Raw genomic sequence first — 25,384 nt, forward strand, 5'->3', positions numbered from 1 at the left:
GGAAGACAATGTGTATTTAAAATCTGCATTTTCATACAGGCGTCACCACGTCTGCTATTCTCTTCGATCAATCAACGTATCGTGCAATCCAAGAGTCGGGTACAACGAATTAGCGAGTGATATTGGTCGCCGGCCGGGGCGACAGCAACTCAAATTTGAGGATTTTGAAAGGGAGGGTACGAACTCCTAACCCTGATTACGACATTGTCTTTGCCTCTCAAAGACATGCTTTTACTACCACAAAATAATTATTCTGGCAGCTGTGATGAAAATTTCCTAACAAGTTGCTGGAATATTGATCAATTCAGTACAAAAATAAAATTTTTGCAAAGAGCCATATCTTATACCCAAAAGAGCCATAGGTTCCCGACCACTGCCCTAGCAGGACAGTCGCGGATACCAGTTTTCGAGTCTTTGGTCCCGGTATGGGATCGAACCCACGACCTACCTTTCAATAAGGCGGACGCATCACCATTACACGATATCGCTCCGAGTTGGTATGTACTGTACAAGTCTGGCCGGAGGACGTGTTGCCTGTATGTGAATCAATCCTCACGTACGTACAATACAATACATTGGGTTACAATTTTCATTTTAACAAGCTACACATACAATGTACAATGTGATAAGACTCAATGCAATGCAACGAACAGATAGGAGGATGTCGAACGACACGCATCAGTAGCGATCCTTTACTCAAACATCCACCTCGGCCTGGAGTGCCCGATGTCACAGCTCTTTATCGATGTTGATCTTTTTGAAGCCGCGGCCCTTTCCATTCCTTATGAGTGCTTTCTTCGGGTCTTTTTTCTGGACTTCATTGTCACGCCCGCGTGGGTGATCGTAGTGTTACGTCACAAACATTCATCTGCAAAGTCCATCTCAGGATCTTTTCCGAATCTTCATCTCCGAGAATCGCAGGAGGTTGGCGTAACCATACCAAAAGAGTCCCTTCTTGCCTGTTTTGTGGAAGTTCCCGTTCAGAGTGGAGCCGCAGCTTCCAAACCACCAGGCTCCTTCGTGGTAAGAAGCGCAATTATATGGCGCAACATCGTGATCCATGTCATTCGTTGTGAATTGTCGATTGTTGTTATAAGAGAGAGCGTCTCCGGTTGCATTCCCGGAGAATCCGGAAACGTGCAGTCGGTAGTTGTCGGAGCTGGGGCCGATGCGGAACGAGCTGGAATGGTAAGAACAAGATATTTCAGTTCATAACAAGACAAAATTGTTATTCACCTGTATTTAGCAACCCAATAAATTCCATCTTTCTTGATCATGGTGATTTTCAACTCAATGTTTCCTGTCCTGGTTAATTGATGCAATGCTTCCAGACCTGAAAGAAGTAACAAACACGAGAGTTGTTTTATTTCAAAACTTTGGTATACGTCGAGTTGGTCACATATATCGAAGTACTTTTTACTTTTTCAAAGTGCTCAAGTAGTGCTCAAATAACCGAAATTTGATTAGCCTGAGCGCGAAATTTGGGATTTTGATAACTAAAATATCAGTAACGACGCATTGGCGTAGCCAGGGGCTAACAGCCACATTTTTCGTAGATCGTCGTATATGACCGTTAACCATGAAGTACAATATTTCGCATATTAGTCGAAATCTTTGATATTTGTAAGTCCAAGCGCCGAATATCCTGTCCTTGCCCGGCGGTATGCAGGGGTGACCCGCAATATATACGAGTAACATTGTTATTGACCGAATTCATTCATTAACTCCGAAAAGATAGGCTAGGTACTGAGTCTTCATGTCATAATTGTTATTGATGAGTACTATTATAAGTATTGTTTTCATCGTTACCTAATCCGGTTCGCTCCTATCGGAAGACATTCAACATTCTCGTGGCCCATGCAATCGTTCGTAAATCTCATGTGGCCCTTTGGCCGAAAAGGTTGGCCACCCCCGGCCCAAGGTTTTAGTCCAAGCAGCAACATTAAATTGTTGGATTCTTGTTTTTAATTTCATGTGACTTTTTGCGGGCCGCACTCCCCACACCCAGGTCTAGTCCAGAGTGTAGCAAATATGCGGTTCATGCTGTTTTCAGTTGAAGCCACTGTTCTATGCAAAACCTTCACTTGCACCATGTGATGCAGTGCAAGTGTTATACTGTTGGAAATTCATACCTCCTGGGATGTAGCAGCACGAATCAAGCTCTCTACATCGCTCGCACAGCTCAGTCTCTGGTCTTTCAAGGGAGCGTATATCTAGGGTTACCATACGTTCTCTTCTAAGGATTTGCCCTCTTTTTTGAGTTTTGGGAAAGTGTCCTCGGAGGACGCCGAAATGTCCTCTGTTCTGAGATTTTGTCCTCTTTTTTGAGAATTTTGGTTAAATACAGGGCCAAATTCGACTGAAATACCGTAAATCAGCAATGAAGTAACGCTCCAACGGGTAGTTCGGGAGCTGAGCTGGAAAGTTGACCCTTTTTTATTCAACCACCGCAGAATGAGTAAGAAAAACTATATTTCGGGAGTCGAACGGGAAAGTTGACCTATTTTTTAGTCAACCGACCGAAATGTTGGAAAAATTTACCATTTTTTCAGGATTTTCCTCTGGTTTTGCAAGTCTGTAAATTTTGAAAAAGTGTCCTCTTTTTTCACATTTCCAGAATATGGTAACCCTAGTAGCCTATATGTGACTGCTTCGCAAAACTACATACTTACTTGAAGCAGTTTTGGGCTACTTCGAAAAGCACTACTTCTCCTCGTACTTGAGTATAATCAATTTCTCGATCTTATCATTGACATAAATACCACAAAGTTCAATCTTTGTGAGATAATTACTGCCACAACACTATAAGAAAACATGTGTCGGATGACTGTAAATCTGAATTTATATTTTTGGTGACTCTGCTATATTGTAAAAGAAAAAATTCAACTTATTTGCGTATTGAGCTGAAGTTGCGGAATAAGGTTTTCTCCCATCCAGTACAAGTAGTTTTGGGCTGCTTAGAAAGCATTACTTCTACTCGTACTGGAGTAGAATTTTTCCTCGATAGTGGCACCTAGCTATTGTGTAAGAAAGTACTTGTGTCCTGGCATTCTGTCTGATCGCGTAATCGGTCGCAATCGCAACTAGATGACGTTTCCTTCAGTAATAATAGTTGTAGCTGGCTTTTGACAGCTCGTAATAGCCTGTCGAACCTACTTGGTTATTTACCAGTACGATTTTTTTCATTCAAAAAACGGAAGATTTTGACCAAAAAATGAAAATTTTGACATTTTTGACCTTAAAAAAATTAATTTTGACAAAATTTTGTCTTCATGTATGTGAATTAGGTGTTTTCGCACGTAAAGTTAGAATTGTACTACTTATCTTCATTTCTGGTTGGAACTGTCTGTCCTTACTAAGTAGTGTGGCCTGACATGACTTTTTGACTCAAAAACTAACAAAGCTTCACATAAAAAAAAAAGAATTATTGTAACGAAATCTGGACCTATGAAGAATTCCAGTAGTTACATCACGCATTATGGTAGAAATATTTAAATTTGTTTCAGTACAACGAAAGATACTTTCCCATTCTCGGATAGAAAGTGTCTGTCCTTACTAAGTAGTTTTCAAGAATGAAGAAAGAACGCTCAAGAGCAGCAGTGGTTGGCTGACAACACTGAAGTTTTTCGTGCAGTGCTGGTGACAAACCGTGTTGCTTCATTCTGACAATGTTGTGGTTCTCAACCTTTTTCGCCTCGCGGACCGGTAAAATTTCAAAATATATTTGGCGGACCGGTTGACTGTAAAAATTGAAATCAATCAAAAGTGTTAAGTATGAAACCATTTTTTGAAAGTATGTGGTGCTAGAGAGTGATATTTTGTGATCTACGTACTTACTTCTCGCGATTTTCAGTTTTTCAACGGTACTCCATATTACTCCAAGTATACTAATCACGCAAACAATGTTCCCTCTAAGCTGCGCGCCTGCGCAGTGCTGGCGCGGTCTCTGCGCACAGAAAATCTAAGTTGCGCATAAAAATTACGAAGTGTTGACATTTGTTTAGTCGTTACGCACTATTGTTAAAGGGTCTGCGCAGACTCGTCAAAAATTGGAGGGAACATTGCAAGCAAGGTGTTAAGACCGTATCCGCTGCAACTTCTCCCTATTGCTCGTCATGCCATGACGTTTTCTGAAACGGTGTTCGAGTAACAAAAGATTAGTGAAGCTTTTCCATAGCAAAACTATTATTTGCATCTCATGATGTGGTGGAATGGTTATGCTGTCGAAAATGTATATCTCATGGAATGCATCAATCTGAATCAAGCTCTCTGCACCCTTTGCACTTTTGACAGTCCATACGAATGTATGAATGTTAGCACAACTACTTACTGCTACCTGAAGTAGTTTTAGGTTTCTCTTAAAAGCACTACTTCTACCTTAAAAATTACCGCCACAACACCAAGAAAACATGTGCCGGATGAATGTAAATTTGAATTTATATTTTTGGTTACTCTGCTATATTGTAACAGAAAAAATCTCAAATCCTTTCCGTATTGAGTCAAAGTCACGAAATCTGGTTTTCTCAAATCCAGTACAAGTAGTTTTTGTTAACTCGATAGTGGCACCACACTGTAAACGAAAATGATGTGTTTTCGCAATTCACACCCTAGCGTAGGGTGTGTTTTGGGTCATCACACCTATTGGGTACTAAATTTGTCATTTACACCTAAGCTATTGGTGGAAATGAGCCGAACACACCCCTACACACATATACCATAAGATATACACCCCAAGCATTGGCATTTGGGGTGAATTGTTAAAGATCACACCTTTTGTCAGACAAATATGAAGTTTGGGATTCAATCCGCGCTAGCCGCTTCCACAAAACTTGACTGTTGAAGTTTTAAGTCTGTGTCGGTCAGAAGCCTGGTTAAGCAGGCAGGGGTGCGGCAAGTCTGCATTCTTGTTAAAAATTCAGTCGAATCACTGTACTGATCATTGTATGGGCACTTGAGAACTTCTCTGCTGTGTCTAACTGTAGGTCGTGTAGGACATATTCTCTTTGGGGTTGAATTATCCACCGAAATTGCGTGTTTTCGCCCACTTTATTGTTGTCCATGTCTTTAAGGCTTCTTGGGTAGGCTTCGGCAATGTTGCATTGTTCAGTTTTTATGGATTTAACCCGGTTCGATCAAGTAAATTCGCCTACGCATATAGTTTCAGCTTCAGTGACAAATAAGCATTCGTTGTATAACATTCGTGTTCTACATTGACATGATTGAATAATAGCTAAGTCCGCAATGTCATATTGTAATTCACATTTATCGTGCACTGCGGTACTCGTACTTTGGCTGAAATTTCACCCTGTCTACTATAGTGTGACCGATGTATCTCAAGTGTGTCACAAAAATACGACACATTATAAAGTTGTCACGATACTGGTTTATAATTTCTTTCATGTCACGTCAAATGCACAATTGTACATTTTACGTAGCCTATATGTACAAAATATATCGGGCCTATTCCGCGCAGCATTAGTGTATAACCACAATATAATGCAGGTTAAGGGTATTTAGAGCTGGGAATACTAGAAGGAATTAAATTTCAGCCGCAAACTTCTATGAGCAGTGCAGTACGCAATATGGGCGTAGCAAGAATTCAAATTAGAATGGAACACCAGGTTACGTCACGGAACAATCATTGAATTGGACGAAAGAGGGACTAAATTGGGCTAAGTTTCCTGGTTATTTTCATATCTATATTGATGTGTTATTCACTAGTTGGTAGCTTTATGAATTGCACACTAAGCCTAACCGACAATTCGCATACAGCTTTCGGATGGTATCAATGATTCGATCTATGAAGACAAATCTAGTACTGCAAGACTTTTTGAAGCTTATTATGATGCAATCTGCAGCTTCACAGCTATCAAATCCATATTTCCGATAAATCAATTATAGTATACATACAAATATTCCGGAGATCCTTAACTTCAATATAGGTAATACATCAGTGGGTCAATTGTCACATCATAATGGAATATACAAACCGTCGTCACCAGAACAGCTGCTGCTATGTTTGGCTACACAGCTATGTAAAATGTTTCGTTATATGCCGTATGACTGGCTATCGACTGACCGTATTAGTCGTCGTGATCGTGAATCTGTGAAGAAAGCCTCTTTCGAGATTGAAAATAACTGGATGGTGAGTTACATTTCGTATCTGTACTATTGTAGTAAAGAACATTTGTTCCGTTGCGTTTCCAGTACAGATCCGATTCCTGTTACTCAGTGTCGTAGCTGTACTGAACAGAATTATATGTAGCAAGTTGGAATTTTAAACGTACCGGTAGTGACGATACATTGAATTCACATAAATTGTTGTATCACCAGTACCGATACCAATCTCCAAGACACAGTAGCTCAATGTCTCTAATGGAGATACTGTTGACAGGTCCAGCATTAGCTATGATTATAAACTACGGTAATTTGGGTTTGAGCGACATCGTTTGTAAGTGCATTGAAAAAAAAATCGACTCGATTGTCGGTATATTGATTACCAAAGCACATCACGACCTGTTTAAGTGTAAAGGGTAGCCTACCACTGACTATGCAGAGCTATGTTTATAGGCCTTTCACCCTGTCATTATCACTGAGCTATATACACATTATATATTATGTTATGTTATGGTAGGAAGGTAAACATATTATCTATTCTACTTCAGACTTGCATGGGCAAAGATCGCAAATTTGGGGCTCTCGAAGCTAATGAAATTATCGATTTTTCCTCATGAGAAAACAAGTGTAACACACAAACAGCAAAGGGCTGAAGCATATGAAGTAATGGTATCTGAGGTGATCAATGGACATTTGATGAAAGCTTTCGATCCCCGTAAATTGGGGCCAGTAAATGTTAATGATATTATGACATGGTTGAAAATATGAAGATGCTATATTGCTATCACTATGAATATGAGAGACTTGACTAGGAACAGGCTTACCTCATTGAACATATTTTGCAGTGGCCAACTCAGACTATCTGTTAAGAGTATGTGACCCATCAACCAGACTACTTCTTTTGAAACTGCTTCTCTGGGTACTGTTCATATATTTATTTTAATTTGAAGCAGCTTGACATGGATTTGACATAGCCACTTCTATATGTCATTGAGTAGAAATTGGCATCTATTGCTTGAGTAGCAATGCGCACTACTGCGGTCAACTCGGTGTGCAACAATGCACGGATTAGCTGGGTCTTCAATGTTTTGACCAATATGAAGAGGCAAACATAGCCTTGCCAAAGTTTATCAAACTGTCCTTTTGATCAATATAAACAAATCATAATATATGCACTTCTTGACTCATGATATGACATACACACGATCTGTGGATATGCACAAATCTGCTTTTTGTTAGATTCAAGGACTGATTGCTATTAGTAGCAGACTCTTACTCTGTGAATGTGAAATCAAATATGTTGTTGGTGAGTAATATACTAGGCTTACCATATTTTGGAAATCAAAAAAGAGGACACTTTTTGAGAAATTTTCCACTTGCAAAACCGGAGTGAAATTCTAAAAAATCGGTTAAATTTTTCCACTTTGTGATCGGTTGACTAAAAAAAAAAAGGTCATCTTTTCCGCTCAGATCTCAAAATCACGTTTTTTGCTCCAGGTCGCCGGGTGGATGACTAAAAAAAAAAAAAAGGACATCTATTCGCCCAGAGCTCAGATCAGCGTTTTTCAGCCGTCGGAGCTTCACTTCTGCGCTATTATGTGGCATTTCACTCGCAATTTGCTCTAAATCTGCTCTAAATCCGAAAAAAGAGGACAAAATCTCAAAAAAGAGGACAAAAGAGCGTCCTCCGAGGACACTTTCAAAAAAGTCAAAAAAGAGGACAAATCCTCTTAAAAGAGGACGTATGGTAAGCCTATAATATACTATGCGTAGGATAGTTACAAAATTGTACTTTAACTCGCTTATTTACAAGCATAAAGCAAGTCAAGGCTACAACATCAGTGCACATTTCGGATGTCGTGGGCCTTTCGAATCCAATCCAAATTGTCAACTAAACGTTTACCGTATGCCTTATGGTTATTTTTTCAATTTTAGGATGCTGCTATACAAGCTAATATCATGGAATTTCAACCAAATCGACGTCACATTTAACGGTAGAAGCGTATGCTGCAAAACAGTAAAGGATCGTTATCAAACAGCTTATATTCCAAGGTAATCATTATCATTCAGCTAATTTGCAAATTTCCATGTATAGGCTAAGGCAGTGGTTCCCAACGTGGGCGATATCGCCCCCCAGGGGACGATTTGGCGGTCTAGGGGAGCGAAAATGACGAAGGAGGCGACAGGGAGGCGAAAATGGACAAAGTGGGCGACGGGGGGCGAAAATAGGAAGGGGCGATACGGGGGCGATAACGCGTCAAAACGGCTGACCTTTTTTTTTTAGTCAACCCACGGAAATTTAGTTACAAAAGTGTGTCAAATTAGACATCGAGCCGAAAATTTGATCTTTTTTTTTTAGTCAACCCGCCGGTGATTACAGTTTGTATGCCAAATTTTCGGTACACAAAACTTTGGGGGCGATGATCGGTGTTGACCTTGAAAAGGGAGCGATGGGTCAAAAAAGGTTGGGAACCACTGGGCTAAGGCAAGTCAAGGTTTCCTAATCAGACCTGTATCTGCGGTCGCTTTGAATCCATTCTGAAAGTCAATATTGCCCAACTTGAAAACGTTTCGTGTTTTGGATTAATACCAAGTAGTCAAATTTAAATCAAGTCCATGCATCTCTATCTCTGATTATTTTTTAAATTTTAGGAAGCTGATTAAAGACTGCATGCTCCAAGAGCAAGATTATATCACTGGAACTAACCGAGTTTTGGAGTATGCTGCGACAACTGAAAGACTCGTTATCAAGCCAGCAGGTATGACAACTTTGTTAACGACACCTGATGTCAACTTTCGTAGTCGCAACTTTCGTAGTACGTCAAATGGAAGTAGAATACGAAATGTCGGAAAAATAGTAAAGTATGGTACGCAGATTTTCAGAGGATTCTACCTTGAAAATTGCGATATGAATCTTTGCGACCAATATAAAATTACTAATGGCATATGACACTACTAACAGCAAGAATCTTCAAAAATATATTCAGTTATTTCTGATATAGGTGGTGTTGCTAGTATTCTAGTTGTCTAATTATCCTAATTGAAGCTATTCTAATTTGTGAAATGTTTCTATGCTCTAATTCCAATTCTAATCGAATGTATGAAATCTTTCTATGGTCTAATTTTAAGTCTAATCTAATGTCTGGTTTTCCTGGAAATGCTACAGAAGAACTGTATAGTGCGAAACAAGCCAAGCTTGCTGTACAGTAGGGGTGTTAAAAATGAATCTTTATTCTCAAATTCTTCTGGCTACTTCGTAAAATTGTTGGATTACGGAATTGAAGCCTAAACACCAAATTTGGTTCAATTCCAACCAGTAGCTGCATTGCTACAGGAGAAGAAAGGTATTTTATTTATTATTTAAAAATTAGTAAAAAAATTCAAAATTTTCTGTTCACCCATGAAATTGTAAGGTTGTCTATAGAAACGATGCCCACCAAATTTGCCTCAAATCAAACCAGCCGAAGCGGAGTAATTCCCGTCGAAAAGTTTGGATTTGAATAAAATAGTATTTACGGTGAGCACAACTATAATAAATAAACAAAGAATCGGTCACCGTAAATACTATTTTATTCAAATCCAAATTTTTCGACGGCAATAACTCCGCTTCCACTGATTGGAATTGAACCAAATTTGTTGAGCATCGTTTCTATAGACAGCCTAACACTTTCATGGGGTGAACAGAAAATTTTCAAATTTTTTATTTTATATTTTATATAATAAATAGAAACTTTCTTCTCCCGTAGCAAAGCGGTTACTGGTTGGAATTGAACCAAATTTTGTGTTTAGGCTTAAATTAGGTAACCTAACAATTTTATCAAGTAGCCAGTAGATTTGAAAGAAAAAGTCATTTTTGAACACCCCTACTGTACAGTAGACATTTGCTATTCTCATGCTCATAAGATGAACTATGATTTGATGATAACGGAGTTTGATTCAACTTCTGGCGATTTCATTAATTCTAATTCTAATCTAATTTGAAAAAAACTGTTAGCTAGAATTATAATTTTATTCTAATTTCCAACTGTGTAGCTCAAATTTTAATTCTACTCTAATTCGAAAAAAAAACTTGTAGTTGTAATATAACTCCAATCCAATTTGGAAAAAGGCAACGTTTTCTAGTTGTCCAAGTCTGCCTGTTACATGCGGTTTGCATGAAAACTATCCATCAATTTCCATCTTGTCGATGCCTAATTGCCCACACATACAGTGATCGTGTGTGAACATGTTTCCTATAGCGGTAAGTTCACCCTATCGGACCACAGTCTGTGCTGCAATTCCTTAGCAAGTGTAACGTCTGATTTTTTGTAAGTACTTTGCGAAAATATATATACTTTGTAATGGCTTCTATTTTTGTGGTCCTTCATTAAGTTATGCATGTTAGCATATGTGCCTGTTATTTGGGTTGTGAATATGCATTTTGATTTCAGGATGATGCCACAAGTTCTTGCTGAAGATAGTGACTCAGCCTTCGCCGTACAAGAGTGTTTTTCGGAAACCTGGAGGAGGCGACTTCCCAATACTACATGGGCAATGTTCTTCGAGCAGTATTTTCAGTGAATTTTTTTCTCCGTCGCTGGGATCTCTGTTTTTGTTATTTCATGAAATATGTTTCCATTTTATGTTATTATGGTTCAATTGATATCGAATATATGCAATCAAGAAAGTTTATTTGCAATAGCGTGCCATTTGGAAGAAGATGCAGGATTTCAAGTGGGGTGTATAAATTGAAATTCCGCCCCAATCAATTCTAATGGCTTGGGTGAGATATCCGATATACACCGCAAGGATTGGGGTGGATTCTGGTCATTCACACCGGCAGGGTTACGTAAGTTCTGTTTTCGTGTACCACCTTTTGGGGTGTGTATAACCACTCTTTTCGCTAAGAGTGCAAGCTATTGTGTACGAAAGTACTTGTATTCTGGCCGACTCAGTCTGATTGCGCATTCAGCTCATAATCTCAGCGTTCCAGTTACAATCGCAACCCTTAAACTAGATGATGTGATCTTCAGCAATAATATTTGTGATATTGATCCATGCCTATTACGCATAGCCTAAGGATTTATGAGTCGATGCCTCGATTTATGTTCGTTCGAATTGAGTGTCGTACTAAATATCAAAAAAGTTTTCTTCATCCTGACAGCCATGATAGACGGCTCAGCGGAATTCCTGAGATAGTACCAGCCACAAAAGTTATAAATAAAGTTATAAATAACAAGTCACATACCTAACCAATGATCTCCTTGCAAATCGCCAAATCCATTCACGTAATCATCCCAACCTCTGAAGAAATCGACGTCACCGTTCATTCTTCGCTGGAAAACCTTCCATAAAAACAAAAATATATCTCTTTTTCTACAAAAATCGCGCATTCAGCTCACGGTCCAGCTTCCACCATTGTCAGTTACGTCACAGAATACGCCCTTGAATCCAACTGTGGGTATGTACGAGTTGAAGACACCCCCAGAATCATTACGTGCAAATGCTGATTCCAATTTGGCGCCCTCACAATTACTTCTGGTGATCATCTGAAGAGCTAGAAATCATAGAATTCATTTCACAAACGTCACTCGACGGATGACACTTGACAGCGATGGAAATCTCACCTTCCTTCATTTTTCTATCCATGTTTTGCTCGATCAGAGTCATGTTAATTTCGCCCTGTGGGCCTGTAGGACCAACCGGGCCAATTCCACCAGGTGGTCCAAAGTCACCGGGTCTACCTCTCGGGCCCTGCGGCCCAGGGCGACCCCGAGAACCACGCGGTCCAGCTTTACCTACCCTAGTACTTCCCGGGGTGACCAAATTCGTGTTCTCACACCATTGCTGGCATTGGTTGCAGACAATTCCTTTGAAATGCGAGATTTGTGCGTTTGTTGCCCACGCTGGCGATGTGTCGAGGACAAATAAAAACAGCAAGAATGAAATCATACTATCCATCTGATGTTACAAACGACGCAAAACTTCAGGAGTTAAAAGCTGAAAAATAGATCAGAAACCTCATTAGTGAACTGACAGCGACCATGCTGCTTTAACAAAGCAAAATGATCCGATGCGACCCAGGATAAAACTATCCGTCAAAGGGTCCCTATATGACACCAGGACTATTGAGCCTCAAAAGAATTGGTCAAGGTCTGGGTTGCAATAGTTTGAATCATATTCGACTGCTTACGTAAACAAATATCGCACGCAAAATTGAGGATTCTTATCATCACCGTGAATGGTGAATCGTAGCATATTTGTTTTGCTGCAACACATCCAGGTGGTCGGTAATGAAGTAATGAATTACTCGAATAGGTTTTGCCTACTTGCAACGCTTGCTCAAGTGATTTTGTTTTTAGAGTACTTCCGCTTTTTCTTGAACAGTGTTTAGCCAAAATTATTTCATACACTCTGGATTTCGAAAAGGAGAAAGTATAGCTTTGGAATGTTTGCATCACTATTATGTGTAATATCCTCATGCAGATACCTTTCAAGTCACAAGTTACATAGCAGTGCGCCCACAGATACTTACATCATAGCCATTGAGCGCCATGTAAATTGCGTAGAACGATTTAGTTTTAGTCTCGCGAATAACTACGGTACCGTATACATTTGCCGCAATTTGCGAAACAAGTTTATTGTATAATTACTGTTTATTGTGCAAATGCCGTCGGACAATCCTGTCTCTATCAGCACTCAATGATCTACTGTTTGGAGGACTCGAGTCAATTTCAAGTCATCAAGTATTGTCTATTGATACGTCACAAGTAAATAGACCGGAAACGAAATGAACACAGCTGACATTGTCGTAGTAGTAGATTAATCTAATAGCAACGTAACTATGTTTCTTAGACGCTCAGTGCTTACATTACGTCGTGATCACCTTTACCAACCCTCTTTTATGATTTAAATCGAACGAATAGGTTTTATGTGTTTATAATCTCATGGATGTGTGTATATGGTAGGGTGGAGTGAAAATGACTTTTTTTTTTCAAATCAAAAAAGGCCTTCCTCAATCCTGACAAATGACCTAAAACTTCAATTAAAAGTGACTTCAGGGTGTTGCCCCCATTTTCCAGCCGGCAACCCCCAATTTCTGCGCGTGGGGGGGGGGGTAAAATGGCCCATCTCGGCAACCGCTGGTCGTAGAGTCATGATATATAGCTCAAAATATGCGGAAGCATCATGTTTCTATCTGTCTTCTGAAGAAAGTTTTCTCTATTGTGAACACAAAATGAGTTATAGCCAAAAAACTATATATACGCACATTTTTGTTGAAATTCAGCATTTATTCTGACGAATTGTGATCTGTCATTAGTTTTTTTTCAAAGTAAAGTAACACACTGGCAATACCTAATATTGGTCCCATATTACAAATATATTCACAACACAGTCCTTTTAAAATCGGTTCAAAACATCATAATGAAACACTCACATTTAACGACTTATATTAAAAATGCATTCTTTTGTCAAGTTTTTTCATCAGTTTACGAGACTTAATTTTTCGGCGAATGAGGCCATCTCGTCATTGAAATCCCGAAACTTGCCCTGATGCTTCTGTTACGAGCTTTACATGATGTTCCATGCACTGTTTGATTGCGGCATGGATGAAACAAAATCAGAGACTTCTCGCGGGATTCTTCTAACTCTGCATCAGTTGAGTGCTCAATCGTTGGAGGAAGTTATTGATAAGGTTCAATATCAACCAATTCGTGGTATGCCTTGGCTTTGGGATACAGAATAAACGAATAGGACCCCAGTTCAATTGGTTGGAACTTCTATGACTTTCAATGTCCACAAGTGAATTTTATTCAGCGGCATGTTTTCGAAACGCAAGCACCTTGGTCACACCCTTATTTCGTATGTCTTCATTATCATCTACCAGCATTGCAATCATAATATTTTCGGGTGTGCGGAATAACCGTTTCTTATCACCACATTCGAAGCAATTTTTCGACACATTCGAAGCAATTTTTCGAACGTTTCGGTCAGAGAAATTCAAAACCTGTTTAATCAAGTTGAAGATGTTTCTGGGTCCATGTGTTATATGTTTGTTTCCCTTGATCTCAAACCAAGTCGGAAAATATACTTCAAGGCAAAAACGAACCAGAATCTCCAGGTTTAAAGGCGGTTCATTAACTGTTACAGAATACCGTAAAACTCTGCACTGCATCCTAAAGTTAGCCATCTTGAATACGCAACCGGTGGTCCAACCTCCAAGTAAGCCAGATCATCATCAGCATTTCCTTGAATAATTGCCCAGCACATTTATAAGCATATAACTGGTCCTTACTTAAGTCACTAACAATTTCCTATGGGAGCTGTTGAAAGGCCATAAGTGGTGGCGAGAGCTTTTTGAATTGAGTAACTGGCCAACAAGATACACTTCCACGTAGTTTTTTTTCAATTGGGTGTGTGTGACCAAGGTGCTGGCGATTCGAAAACATGCCGCTGAATAAAATTCACTCCTGGACATTGAGAGTCATAGCGGTTCCAACCGATTGAACTGCGGTCCTGTTCGTTTATTCTGCGTCCCAAAGTTGAACTTGGAAGCAAAGGTATACCACGAGTTGGTTGATATTGAACCTTATATCAACAACTTTCTCCAGTGATTGAGCACTTAACTGATGCAGAGTTACAAGAATGCCGCGACAAGCCTCTGATTTTGTTTCATCCATGCCGCAATCAAACAGTGCATGGAACATCATGTAAAGCTCGTAACAGAAGCATCAGGGCAAGTTTCGGGATTTCAAGGACGAGATGGCCTCATTCGCCGAAAAATTAAGTCTCGTAAACTGATGAAAAAACTTGACAAAAGAATGCATTTTTAATATAAGTCGTTAAATGTGAGTGTTTCATTATGATGTTTTGAACCGATTTTAAAAGGACTGTGTTGTGAATATATTTGTAATATGGGACCAATATTAGGTATTGCCAGTGTGTTACTTTACTTTAAAAAAAACTAATGACAGATCACAATTCGTCAGAATAAATGCTGAATTTCAACAAAAATGTGCGTATATATAGTTTTTTGGCTATAACTCATTTTGTGTTCACAATAGAGAAAACTTTCTTCAGAAGACAGATAGAAACATGATGCTTCCGCATATTTTGAGCTATATATCATGACTCTACGACCAGCGGTTGCCGAGATGGGCCATTTTACCCCCCCCACGTGCAGAAATTGGGGGGTTGCCGGCTGGAAAATGGGGGCAACACCCTGAAGTCACTTTTATTTGAAGTTTTAGGTCATTTGTCAGGATTGAGGAAGGCCTTTTTTGATTTGGTAAAAAAAAGTCATTTTCACTCCACCCTAGTATATGGGTAGTGTATTGTATCATATCAATTTGTTTCCACTTCTCGAGGCTTTGTGTTCGAACCTCTTGGCTGATAATAACAGACTTAAGCATGTACCTGTACAGTTACTCGCGTATTATATTAGCAGTTCTACGTGTGCGTGAGCGATACAAAGCCTTTTTGCATGCATATTCAACTTTATATTTGTTATTTGATTCAAGATAATGGCCAATTAATATGTTTTTCGCACAGCTAACGAAATGTGGTGACTTTGAATCATCACTGATACTTTGAAAATACAATTTGACTTGACTTGAGTCACCTCCAAAACACGTGTGACTTGAATTGACTCGAGTCCCCTTCAAAAATCTATTGACCTGACGTGACTCCAGTCAAAATGTGCAATGACTCGAGGTGAAGTGATCCGAAGGTAGTGACTTAATCCCAACACTGCAACGATCGCGAATGTCCGGCCCTACCTCGTTGACAAAACAAGTTCCGCTGTCGGCTTGCCTTTACAATGGCATGCTCTTTTTCTTTGTGCCAACAAAATAAAAGCACCAACTCCTGCTACTGTTTTAGCAAATTTGCAAAAGTTACCATTTTCAAGACCAGAACTACATCGAAAATGATACACTCGTACACTATACACAGACCATTTTCACACCAGTTTTGCAATTGGTTTGGTAATAATGACAAGATCTTGGCTCAGTAAATGCCAAATGTTTTGCTCCAATACTGAGTTGACTGCGGCAGGCAAGTTCCACATGTAGTATCACAGTAACGAAATTGTGCAGCCTGTATTTGGTGTTTCCGTTGGATAACTAGACAATTCCCAGCTCTTCAAAATTAGACTAGAATTAGAACTCTATAGCCAATTCATCCAGGTTATTTTCCGTATTAAAAAGAAATACAACATAAATCAAGTACAGTTCATATCAAATCAAAGCACTCTGCTTGGCGTATTTTGCACTATGCAGTTATCCTGTAGCATTCTGCGGCAAAGCAGAAATTAGGTTAGAATTAAAATGTGAGCATAGAAACATTCAACAAATTAGAGTAGAACTAGATTTGCTGCTTTCACTCTAATTAGAAAACTAGAAACTACAACAGACTAATTATTATCCAATTTACTCGGAACATAGCATAGCAGTATTTACCGCGTGACTCCAAGGCTATCCTATCGTATCGTGGGCTAGATACGAATCCAGTATAACGCTGTCACAGTGCCGACAGCAAATGAATCACCTTGTCACCATAGCATTTCCTTTTCAAGAGTTGATTTTCAAACCTCGCGTGCGTACGTTGGTGTTTCACAATTGCTCGCATCTTACATTACCGTACCAATAACACTGGAATTCTTAAAAACAGACGCATATCTTTCCATGGATGTCATCCAGGTCACGCTATCAAAGAATGAAGCCATCTATGACATAAACAATTATTGAATACTAGTGAATAGGGCGAACTGGCTTGTTTTTCAAACATCGCGTGCGAACATAGCTGATAATAATATACTAGAATTTGTACTAAATGAGATGACCCACGCCTCCTCTGGGATGTCGAGGTCACCCTATCAAAGAATAAGCCATGTAAGACATAAACAATTATTGAATATTCGTGAATATGGCAACTGGGTTCTTTTTCAAAAATCATGCGTGACGAACAAAGAGCGCTGTACGAAATGAAATGCTCGCATGACAAGACAATTTGTTCAAACCAATTGATTATATGATCAACAAAAGGGTCGTAATGAATAAATATAGCTCGAACAGATATCTGATACCGTATGTGTGTTATTGCAGCTCACCTGTGCAGACAAAGCCTATTTGCCCCCTTCAAAACTTTATGATCTGGGCCCTTAATTCTTTTCTGTTTAAATATCAAGTCTAAATTGCTTGCATTTGCGCAAAATTTCAAGATGACTTGTATACCTGTCCTACATGACTATCTTGATGTGTTTTTTTTTAGCCCAATCCTATACTTCACGATCCCGCGATGGAGCCAAGAAGTGATTTTGCAACGGAATGCAGTTCTCCAAAATTTAGATAATTATCTAATAATATATACTAATATTGAATGAATTTATTAGCATAATATACTTCAATGGCTGTAGAAGTCAATGAACTGTGGTCGATAAGTTCTTTGAACTATGGTTGCATGTCTGACGTAGAAACCCGTGGTAAAGACTGCACGTGAGCATCAGTTAGATTGGAACTCAGCTTTGTCTCTTCATCCTCATGGTCGAAAATGTTTGCATGCACATGTATGTAGAGTAGTAGACACGATCAGTATAGTTTCATGACCACCTTTCTCCGGCCGCATTATTATATAAGACCGGAAACTCTCTGAGGGGGGGGGGGGGGCATAAAATCCCGTCGCGGCTCGGATTTGGCCCTGCCCTAGGGTGAGGTATGCATCATCATTGGTTTATTAGCAATTTTATTGCATGCAGCCTGCAGGGGTCCGCCGGGGTGCGTGACGTCCAGTAGAGGTAACCAGGGACGAAAAGGTTTGGAACCACTGTTCTATTCCATTCAAACTAATCAACGAGCAATCAATCAATGACACATGACATACTCAGTTACTGAGGTAATAGACAGTTTCATAATGTTCTCGGTTCTCTTAGGTCCAGGAAAGGAACCGTGTGTTTGAGACCACTACTGCCTTAATACGTGGGGAGGGGTCAGTTAAGAACCACTGTGGTAGGTCAAGGTGGGTGTCTGAAAAATACCTTTTCATTATGTCGCAATCTTGTGGTGTTGTGATTTGCTACAAATTTGATAGAATGATATTGAGCAGAAAAAAGACGGAATATCAGGTTATGCACGAAAACCACTGAGCTATATAAACCTTGCAACTAGAAATAATAACAATCGAATCGGTTCCGTGATTTGACCTCGCTACAGCCAAGGAGTAGAGCGTAATTAGTCCCAAATTATATAGCTCAGTGGTCCCAGCCAGACTTGTACAAACTACTGAATTTTCAAAAAGCGCAACTATAACTATAACTAGAACTACTCAATTTTTAAGACTCGCAACTATAACTATAACTAGAACTACCCAATTTTCAAATTCCGCAACTAGAACTATAACTAGAACTAATGTTCAAAACTCGCAACTATAACTAGAACTAGAACTAACGAAATTTAAATATCGGCAACTAACTAACTAAAACACAACTAACTAAATTTAATTCTCAATCAACTCATTAATTTTTTTATTATAATTCGGCGTTCCTGCCTTCCACATGAACGTCGGTACAACGAAATTACTGAAAAATCAGACAGACAGAACTATTCTGTAATCAGTACAGGATAAACAAAACCATTTTCTGCGGCGGTTGCTGATTGCAGCGAATCAACATGAGTCGCGAAAATCTTTTTTCGTTGAATTTTGCCCTCTTTGGGGAATACAAAATCCCAGTATGCAACAAAGCCCTTTCACTGGGCGCAGATGTCGCAGTCATCCCAAGAAAATCTTTCGCCAAGTTCCGAATTCTGGCAAGTCGGTCATATTCCGCCAACAGTTTAGCACATTCTGACCCAGGGGTAGTCGCTGTTCTGTGGCATAGGCCTACTTTTTCACCTCAGACGGGCCGGATTTAACTTCAAGCGGACGGCACTGACTTGGAAGTAGAAATTTGAAGAGTGAGAGTCTCGGTTTCTTGTGCGTTGGAGAGCCAGGAGGAGACGGCCCAGGCAATTTCCTTTGTAAAGATACCTTGGGCGAATCCAGATCGTCTTCTCTGTGTGCCTGGGCAGGCGTGGTCGGCATCATCATCATAAGTTTAACAGACGCGACACCTTATTTCCAAGATAATACTCGCCAGCGCACAGCAGGAGATCATTAGTTGACATTCCAATTAGTAAACAACCTCAAGTTCGCTGCGCAGTGCGCACTGTCGAATGTTGTAAATTTGCAGAGTTATCAGTGAACTCGGCATAAAGGCATAATCAATGTATTAACTATGATCCAATAATGAGCATTTGATCCTTTGTCATGATCACATTAGTAACCCTAAGTAACCTCACTTGTCACGCGAGGAGAGTTCTCGTCGCGCAAGGCAGGACACAGAGAGAGAGACAGTTTTTATTGAGCAAAAAAATACATTCAAAAACAAAATACATGTTGCAGCGATACGGTTCCTTAGGGACCATCTAGTCAGCTGCAGCGATGGAGTACAAAAATCGTCTTTTAATAGAGTCTCGCGTCAAGAATAAATTAAAAACAGGTAGAACAGTGGTAAGTTGGAACAACAACAGAGTAACAGGCAACAATAATTAAGAAGTAAACTAAAGAATGAAATGCAATGAAAACAACAAATAAATAGAAGATGGATAAATGTACAGAGTTGTCAGTTCAAATTCTAAAAAAGAAACAATTTGGCAACGTATGATTATCAAAATCCAATAAACGGCAATTACAATGCAAATCTAACTAACTTCAATATGACAAGAGTAAATGAGATTTAAATTCGCGACAAAAGGCTGAAAAAGACATTTCCCTCAGGGCTAAAGGAATGTCATTCCATATTTTTGGTCCATGATATATGATTGATCTGCGGCACTTACTATTCGTCACACGAGATACAAATAATTTTTTTGAAGTCGAAGACCGAGTACGGTGTGTATGTACGACACTAGATGGCGTGAACATATCACTAAACAAACTTGGGAGATCACCTCGATCATACTTATACATCAATAGGCCTTTTGCAGGGTTGCCAGTAAACTCGCCCCAAAGTAAATTCGGCCCGTCGAATTCGGCCCTTGGTCACTTCGGCCGTCGGTGAATTCGGCCGTCGGTAAATTCGGCCAGGGCCAGAGTAACAACAACAGTTACATTACCATTATCTAACCTGAACCCTAATCCTAACCTAACCCTAATCCTAACCTAACCCTAACCTAACCTAACCCTAATCCTAACCTAACCCTAAACCTAACCCCTAACCTCCAAATCACTTGATAATATTATAATTATGTAATATATTACACATTATTAGTTTTTAGTAGGTTTAGGGTTAGGATTAGCGTTAGGGTTAGGATTAGGGTTAGGTTAGGGTTAGGATTAGGGTTAGGTTAGGATTAGGGTTAGGGTTAGGTTAGGATTAGGGTTAGGGTTAGGTTAGGTTAGGATTAGGGTTAGGTTAGAATTGGGGTTAGGATTAGTGTTGGGGTTCAGGTTAGATAATATTATAATTATGTAATATAATACACATTATTAGTTCGTAATACAATTTCACACAATGTTATCCGAGGGCCGAATATACCGATTGAATTCGGCTGTCGGTAAATTCGGCCCCGTAAACATCGGCATATACATATATATTTATACGCATACCCTGTTCTCCAAATCACTTGATAATAATATAATTATGAAATTAATTCACATTAATAGTTGGTAATACATTTTTATAAAAAATTCTCCGAGGGCAGAATTGACCGAGTAACCAGTGAATTGACCGGTGAATTCGGCCGTCGGTAAATTCGGTCCCCGTGAATATCCGCGCTATCTCCCGTGATTACGCGATCTACGCATACCCTGACATCCAAATCACTTAATAATAGTATAATTATGTAATTAATTCATGTTAACGGTTGGTAATACATTTTAATACAATATTCTCGGTGGGCCGAATTTACTGATGTAATGGCCGAATTTGCCTGGGCCGAATTTACTTTGGGGCGAGTTTACTGGCAACCCTTTTGCAGGACTTCGATCACGTGACTAGATACGCATAGCAACAACAAATTGGTTAGCAAGCTACTTTCTCGCGCACCTGCTTCAGTGCTAAATATCGCATAGTGTACTGTTGATTTCTGGTTGTAAACGTTTCGGAAATTTGTTGTAGAAGTCATCAGAGATTTACCTATGCTAGATGTCAATCCTGTACAAAGCACATAGAATGATATCGTCAGAATTACGCAGAAATCCGTCGTTAACGTAGCCGTATTTCGGATACAGTATATTATCGTTTTCGGGCTGTAAACGTTCGCAAGTGTCATGGAGATGCGCAAGGATTCAAATATGTTGGATGTATTTGATTCATGAACTATGTAAACTCCTTGCGTCAAAATGGAGAAGGGGTTAAACCCGCTCAGAGGCCAAACGCCAGACGCCAAACGCCGAGCTGCGGCCGAATGTCTATACGGCGTTTGGCGCCTGGTTTTCCGAGACGCCAAGTAGCTATACGGCGTTTGGCGTCTGTTATGTTCAGACGCCGAATAGCTATACGGCGTTTGGCGTCTGATATGGTGAGACGCCGAGTAGCTATACGGCGTTTGGCGTCTGCTATGTTCAGACGCCGAGTAGCTATACGGCGTTCGGCGTCTGGTATGTTGAGACGCCGAGTAGCTACTAGCTATACGGCGTTTGGTGTCTCGGTAAACTGAGCAGAGGCTAAATCCTTTCATGGCGCGACTACTGAGTTCTCGCAACTATATGATACCGAAGATTGCATATTGTTACATTTTTTTCATAATAAGCGTTGGCAGAATCCCAAATGATTGTATGCTCAGATTAAAAAAATACCTACTTGATCACCTCCTGTCGTTATACTACTTACTCGACTCACAATTTTTTTGCTGACCTGAGTTATTTTCTTAAAAAATGGATTCACATCATTCTATGGCTTATTCAAGAATAGTATATCAGGACTGATAAATGAAGAATAGGCCCTAAACCTGCCTTTTATCTGTTACAATAAACATGTTCAGAGTGGGAAAAATGAACGAATGAATTATCCGAGGCCTTCGATATCACCCCGAGAGTTCCACAGAAGTGACCTGAAGCTGAACTGGATGGGGGAACATTAAACACCATGACTTGGACTCAACTCAGTGCTCTCGGAATTGACTCGGTGGTGAATTGAAAATGACTCGAGTCAAATTGACTTGGTTACATACAATCCTGTCACCACCCCATATCAGTGTTGGGATGACTCGGGTCATGACTTGACTCAAGTCACCTTTTTCGTATGACTTGACTCGACTCAAGTTACTTTGCTAAAATGACTTGACTTGACTCGAGTGAGTCAAAATGTGCAATGACTCGTGACTCGAAGGTAGTGACTTGAACCCAACCCTTTATTTGTACACTCGCAATGAATTTCAGATTCAAGTCTGTAGATACAGTATGTAATGAAACCACAATAAGAAATATGCAACGAATACCACAGTAAAAATTATCAAGAAACAAGCAACAAAACCACAGTAAAAGTCACAAAGAAATAAGCAGTGGAACCACAGCAGAAGTCACAGAAAAATAAGCAATGGAACCACAGCAAACGTCATTGAGAAATCAGCAGTGGAACCATACTAAAAGTGACCGAGATATAAGCAATGAAACCACAGTAAAAATCATTATGAAACAAGCAACGAAACCACAGTCAAAGTCATTAGTAAATACGCAACGAAACCACAGTAAAATGTCCCCAATAAATATATCAACATCAGAATTTACATCTGGGTACATAGCATGCAAAAGAAATCTGGATCTGCTGTCCCGGGCAACATTGCTCGTGCGTCCATCGACAGCCGTCACACGCATCCTGGAAACAAGTTAGAATCAATTAACCTAAAAAATGTAATCTCGTAATTGCATAGGAAAGATGTGGAACCGATGGATCAGGGTTGTAATGACTCGACTCGAGTCACGATTTTTTGATGACTCGACTTGACTCGAGTCATTTTCTTAAAATACGGAAATGACTCGACTCGAGTCAATCTGCGTATTGACTCGACTTGGACTCGAGTCATTGCTCATGACTCGAACCAAGTCATATGACTCGAGACTCAGGCGGCAAAGACCGACATTTCATTGTAATTTCGAAGAATAACCACCTTATTGGGATTTTGTCTATTAGTACTGGTACCGGTACTTGAAAATGCGACCAGAAACGGTTAAATGTGAGGAAAATTAGTATAATATATATGCAAACCATTCGATATCACCATAATAGAGTTATAAAAGTGGGTTCAACATGACCTTAACTGGAAAGTGAGCAGTCAACACAATGACTTGGACTCGGACTCGAGTCATAACACCATGACTCGGACTCGAACCTCTGCTCAATGACTTGGACTCGGACTTGACTATGTGGTAAATTGAAAATGACTCGACTTGACTCGAGTGAAAACTATAAAAGTGAGATTGACTTGTGACTCGCAGCCTTGTGACTTGGTTACAACCCTGCGATGGATCAAAAATTGCAAATTGATCTCTGGCCCTCAAATCTTCAGCCGAGAATATATCTTTTGCTGGCTCAACACTTTGATCCAAGCTCTACGTATCTTGGACATTTACATGAATATCCGCTTTTTCATGAACGTTCAAAATTTGTTGCTCAAATGCATCATTGGTCCCCACTCGGTAGGTCCTAAGGCACACGAGTGACACAACCATGGGACCTTGGACCACCTTCAAGAATAAAATAGATTATTTGATTATATCAACTCAAATATTGGAGTAAAATCACGTTTCGATTTACGCCCAAAACAACAAAATTATTGGCACATACATATTACCCGTAAATCGACATTTTGACTTTCAATTACCTCGTTATAGCGATAAAGCACCACAGGAAACTATGATTTGCAGCCTCTATATGTGTAGGCGTGTTTCTGTTGTTAAGTGATCAGTTGATTCAAACATTTTGCTTGATTTGGTTATGGTACCATATGCCCCCCACCCTATAAATATGGTAATTGAATTGAAAATAGTCAACTCGAGGATGGTATTGAATTAAAAAAGATGTACCCTGATACAAGCCCTAAACTTCACATTAAAAATAACGGCAGGTTTGTTAGTGTGAAAGATTCTGCCAGCATGCATTTGTAGACAAATTCGCGTACTGTAATCATAGGATTATCTCAGATAATTTTTCAAGTATTTTCGGTGGTTGCCCGACATATGAGCATGGGACACAATGGAAAACGACAGTTCAGCATGGAACACATCAGCATGCGTCACTTCAGCATGTGACTGTATAACCCAAAAACTTACCCTAACCCGAAACATAGCCTAACCTAACCTAACCTAACCTAAACCCTAACCCTAACCCAACCATAAACCTAACATAACCTACCCCTAACCCGTAATTTAACCCACATGCTCATGTGTCGCATGCCAAATTGTCGCATGCCGAAGTGTCGCATGCTGTAATGTCGCATGCTCATATGTCCACGGACCATTTACGGTCCCACTGTCTCATCGGTACCACATCTCCCCTACCCATTTCATGTTTTTTTATTGGGTTTGGATCACTGCATTCAATGCAATAACCTCCCAATTCTTATTCATCTGCATGCAAAACATACTACATATTTAAAATGGTTTTATTCCAACATTGACTATAACATACCCGTCGCATCAAGTAAGATTTGACCAAACTGCTGGCGGTAGCTTTCGCAAGCTCGTCGAGAATGATCAAAATCCAGGTTTGCATCGGGTAGAGTTCGGCGGCCTATTACGTGAAAGTAGATTACAAATTTCTCAAATCTCAATACGTGAATTAACGCATCACAAACCTTCAAAGCAAGTACTCCACAATTTCATCCATCTTTTTGAACATAAATCCTGGTCTTTAACCTTGAACTTCTCACAACCGAAGATCATTTGGAGTATACTTGTGTAGAATTTTACGGAGTAATATGGAAACGAAATTTTAGGTGTGTCCTGAATACGATCTCAGTGACGTGAACTGCATGTTGATTTACCACAGCATACGTGAAGTGGAGATACAAAGTATTTTGCAGCTGTTTAAGTCTAGTCTAGAATCAATCACTAACTAACTATAGGCCTACTAGAAAACAATAAAATATCTTGTTACTACACGTCACATACTGTAATCTTCTTGCGGTACGGTAGTTAAGTTCCCAGCAACAAATCATGCAGTATCTGTAGTAACGTGACTGACGATCTGTCTAATACTGTAGCGTCCCTTTCCTGGTCTGGTTCAATAGTCCGATTCCTTCATATACTGCTG

At 39.7% G+C, this 25,384-nt stretch overlaps 1 protein-coding gene and 1 long non-coding RNA gene across 2 annotated transcripts; both read right to left on the minus strand.

The window, feature by feature from the left end:
- Positions 1–882: 882 nt before the first annotated feature.
- On the minus strand, positions 883–16,846 carry LOC145436571 (microfibril-associated glycoprotein 4-like). Its single transcript, XM_080313934.1, has 6 exons — positions 16,557–16,846; positions 11,724–12,096; positions 11,499–11,653; positions 11,345–11,441; positions 1,237–1,333; positions 883–1,180 (listed from the first exon to the last, which is right to left on the minus strand). The coding sequence occupies exons 2-6, from the start codon at positions 12,055–12,057 to the stop codon at positions 883–885; spliced, it is 981 nt and encodes a 326-aa protein (XP_080170060.1). The 5' UTR covers positions 12,058–12,096; positions 16,557–16,846.
- Positions 16,847–22,519: 5,673 nt separating this feature from the next.
- LOC145435250 (uncharacterized) lies at positions 22,520–25,149 on the minus strand. The gene is made up of 3 exons (XR_013913755.1): positions 24,927–25,149; positions 24,761–24,862; positions 22,520–22,948 (listed from the first exon to the last, which is right to left on the minus strand). It is a non-coding gene; the product is annotated as an uncharacterized LOC145435250 (long non-coding RNA).
- Between the last annotated feature and the right edge of the window lie 235 nt (positions 25,150–25,384).

The sequence above is a fragment of the Botryllus schlosseri genome, chromosome 3 (assembly GCF_051294905.1).
Source record: "Botryllus schlosseri isolate E-star chromosome 3, Bs_hap1, whole genome shotgun sequence".
NCBI classification, from domain to species: domain Eukaryota; kingdom Metazoa; phylum Chordata; class Ascidiacea; order Stolidobranchia; family Styelidae; genus Botryllus; species Botryllus schlosseri.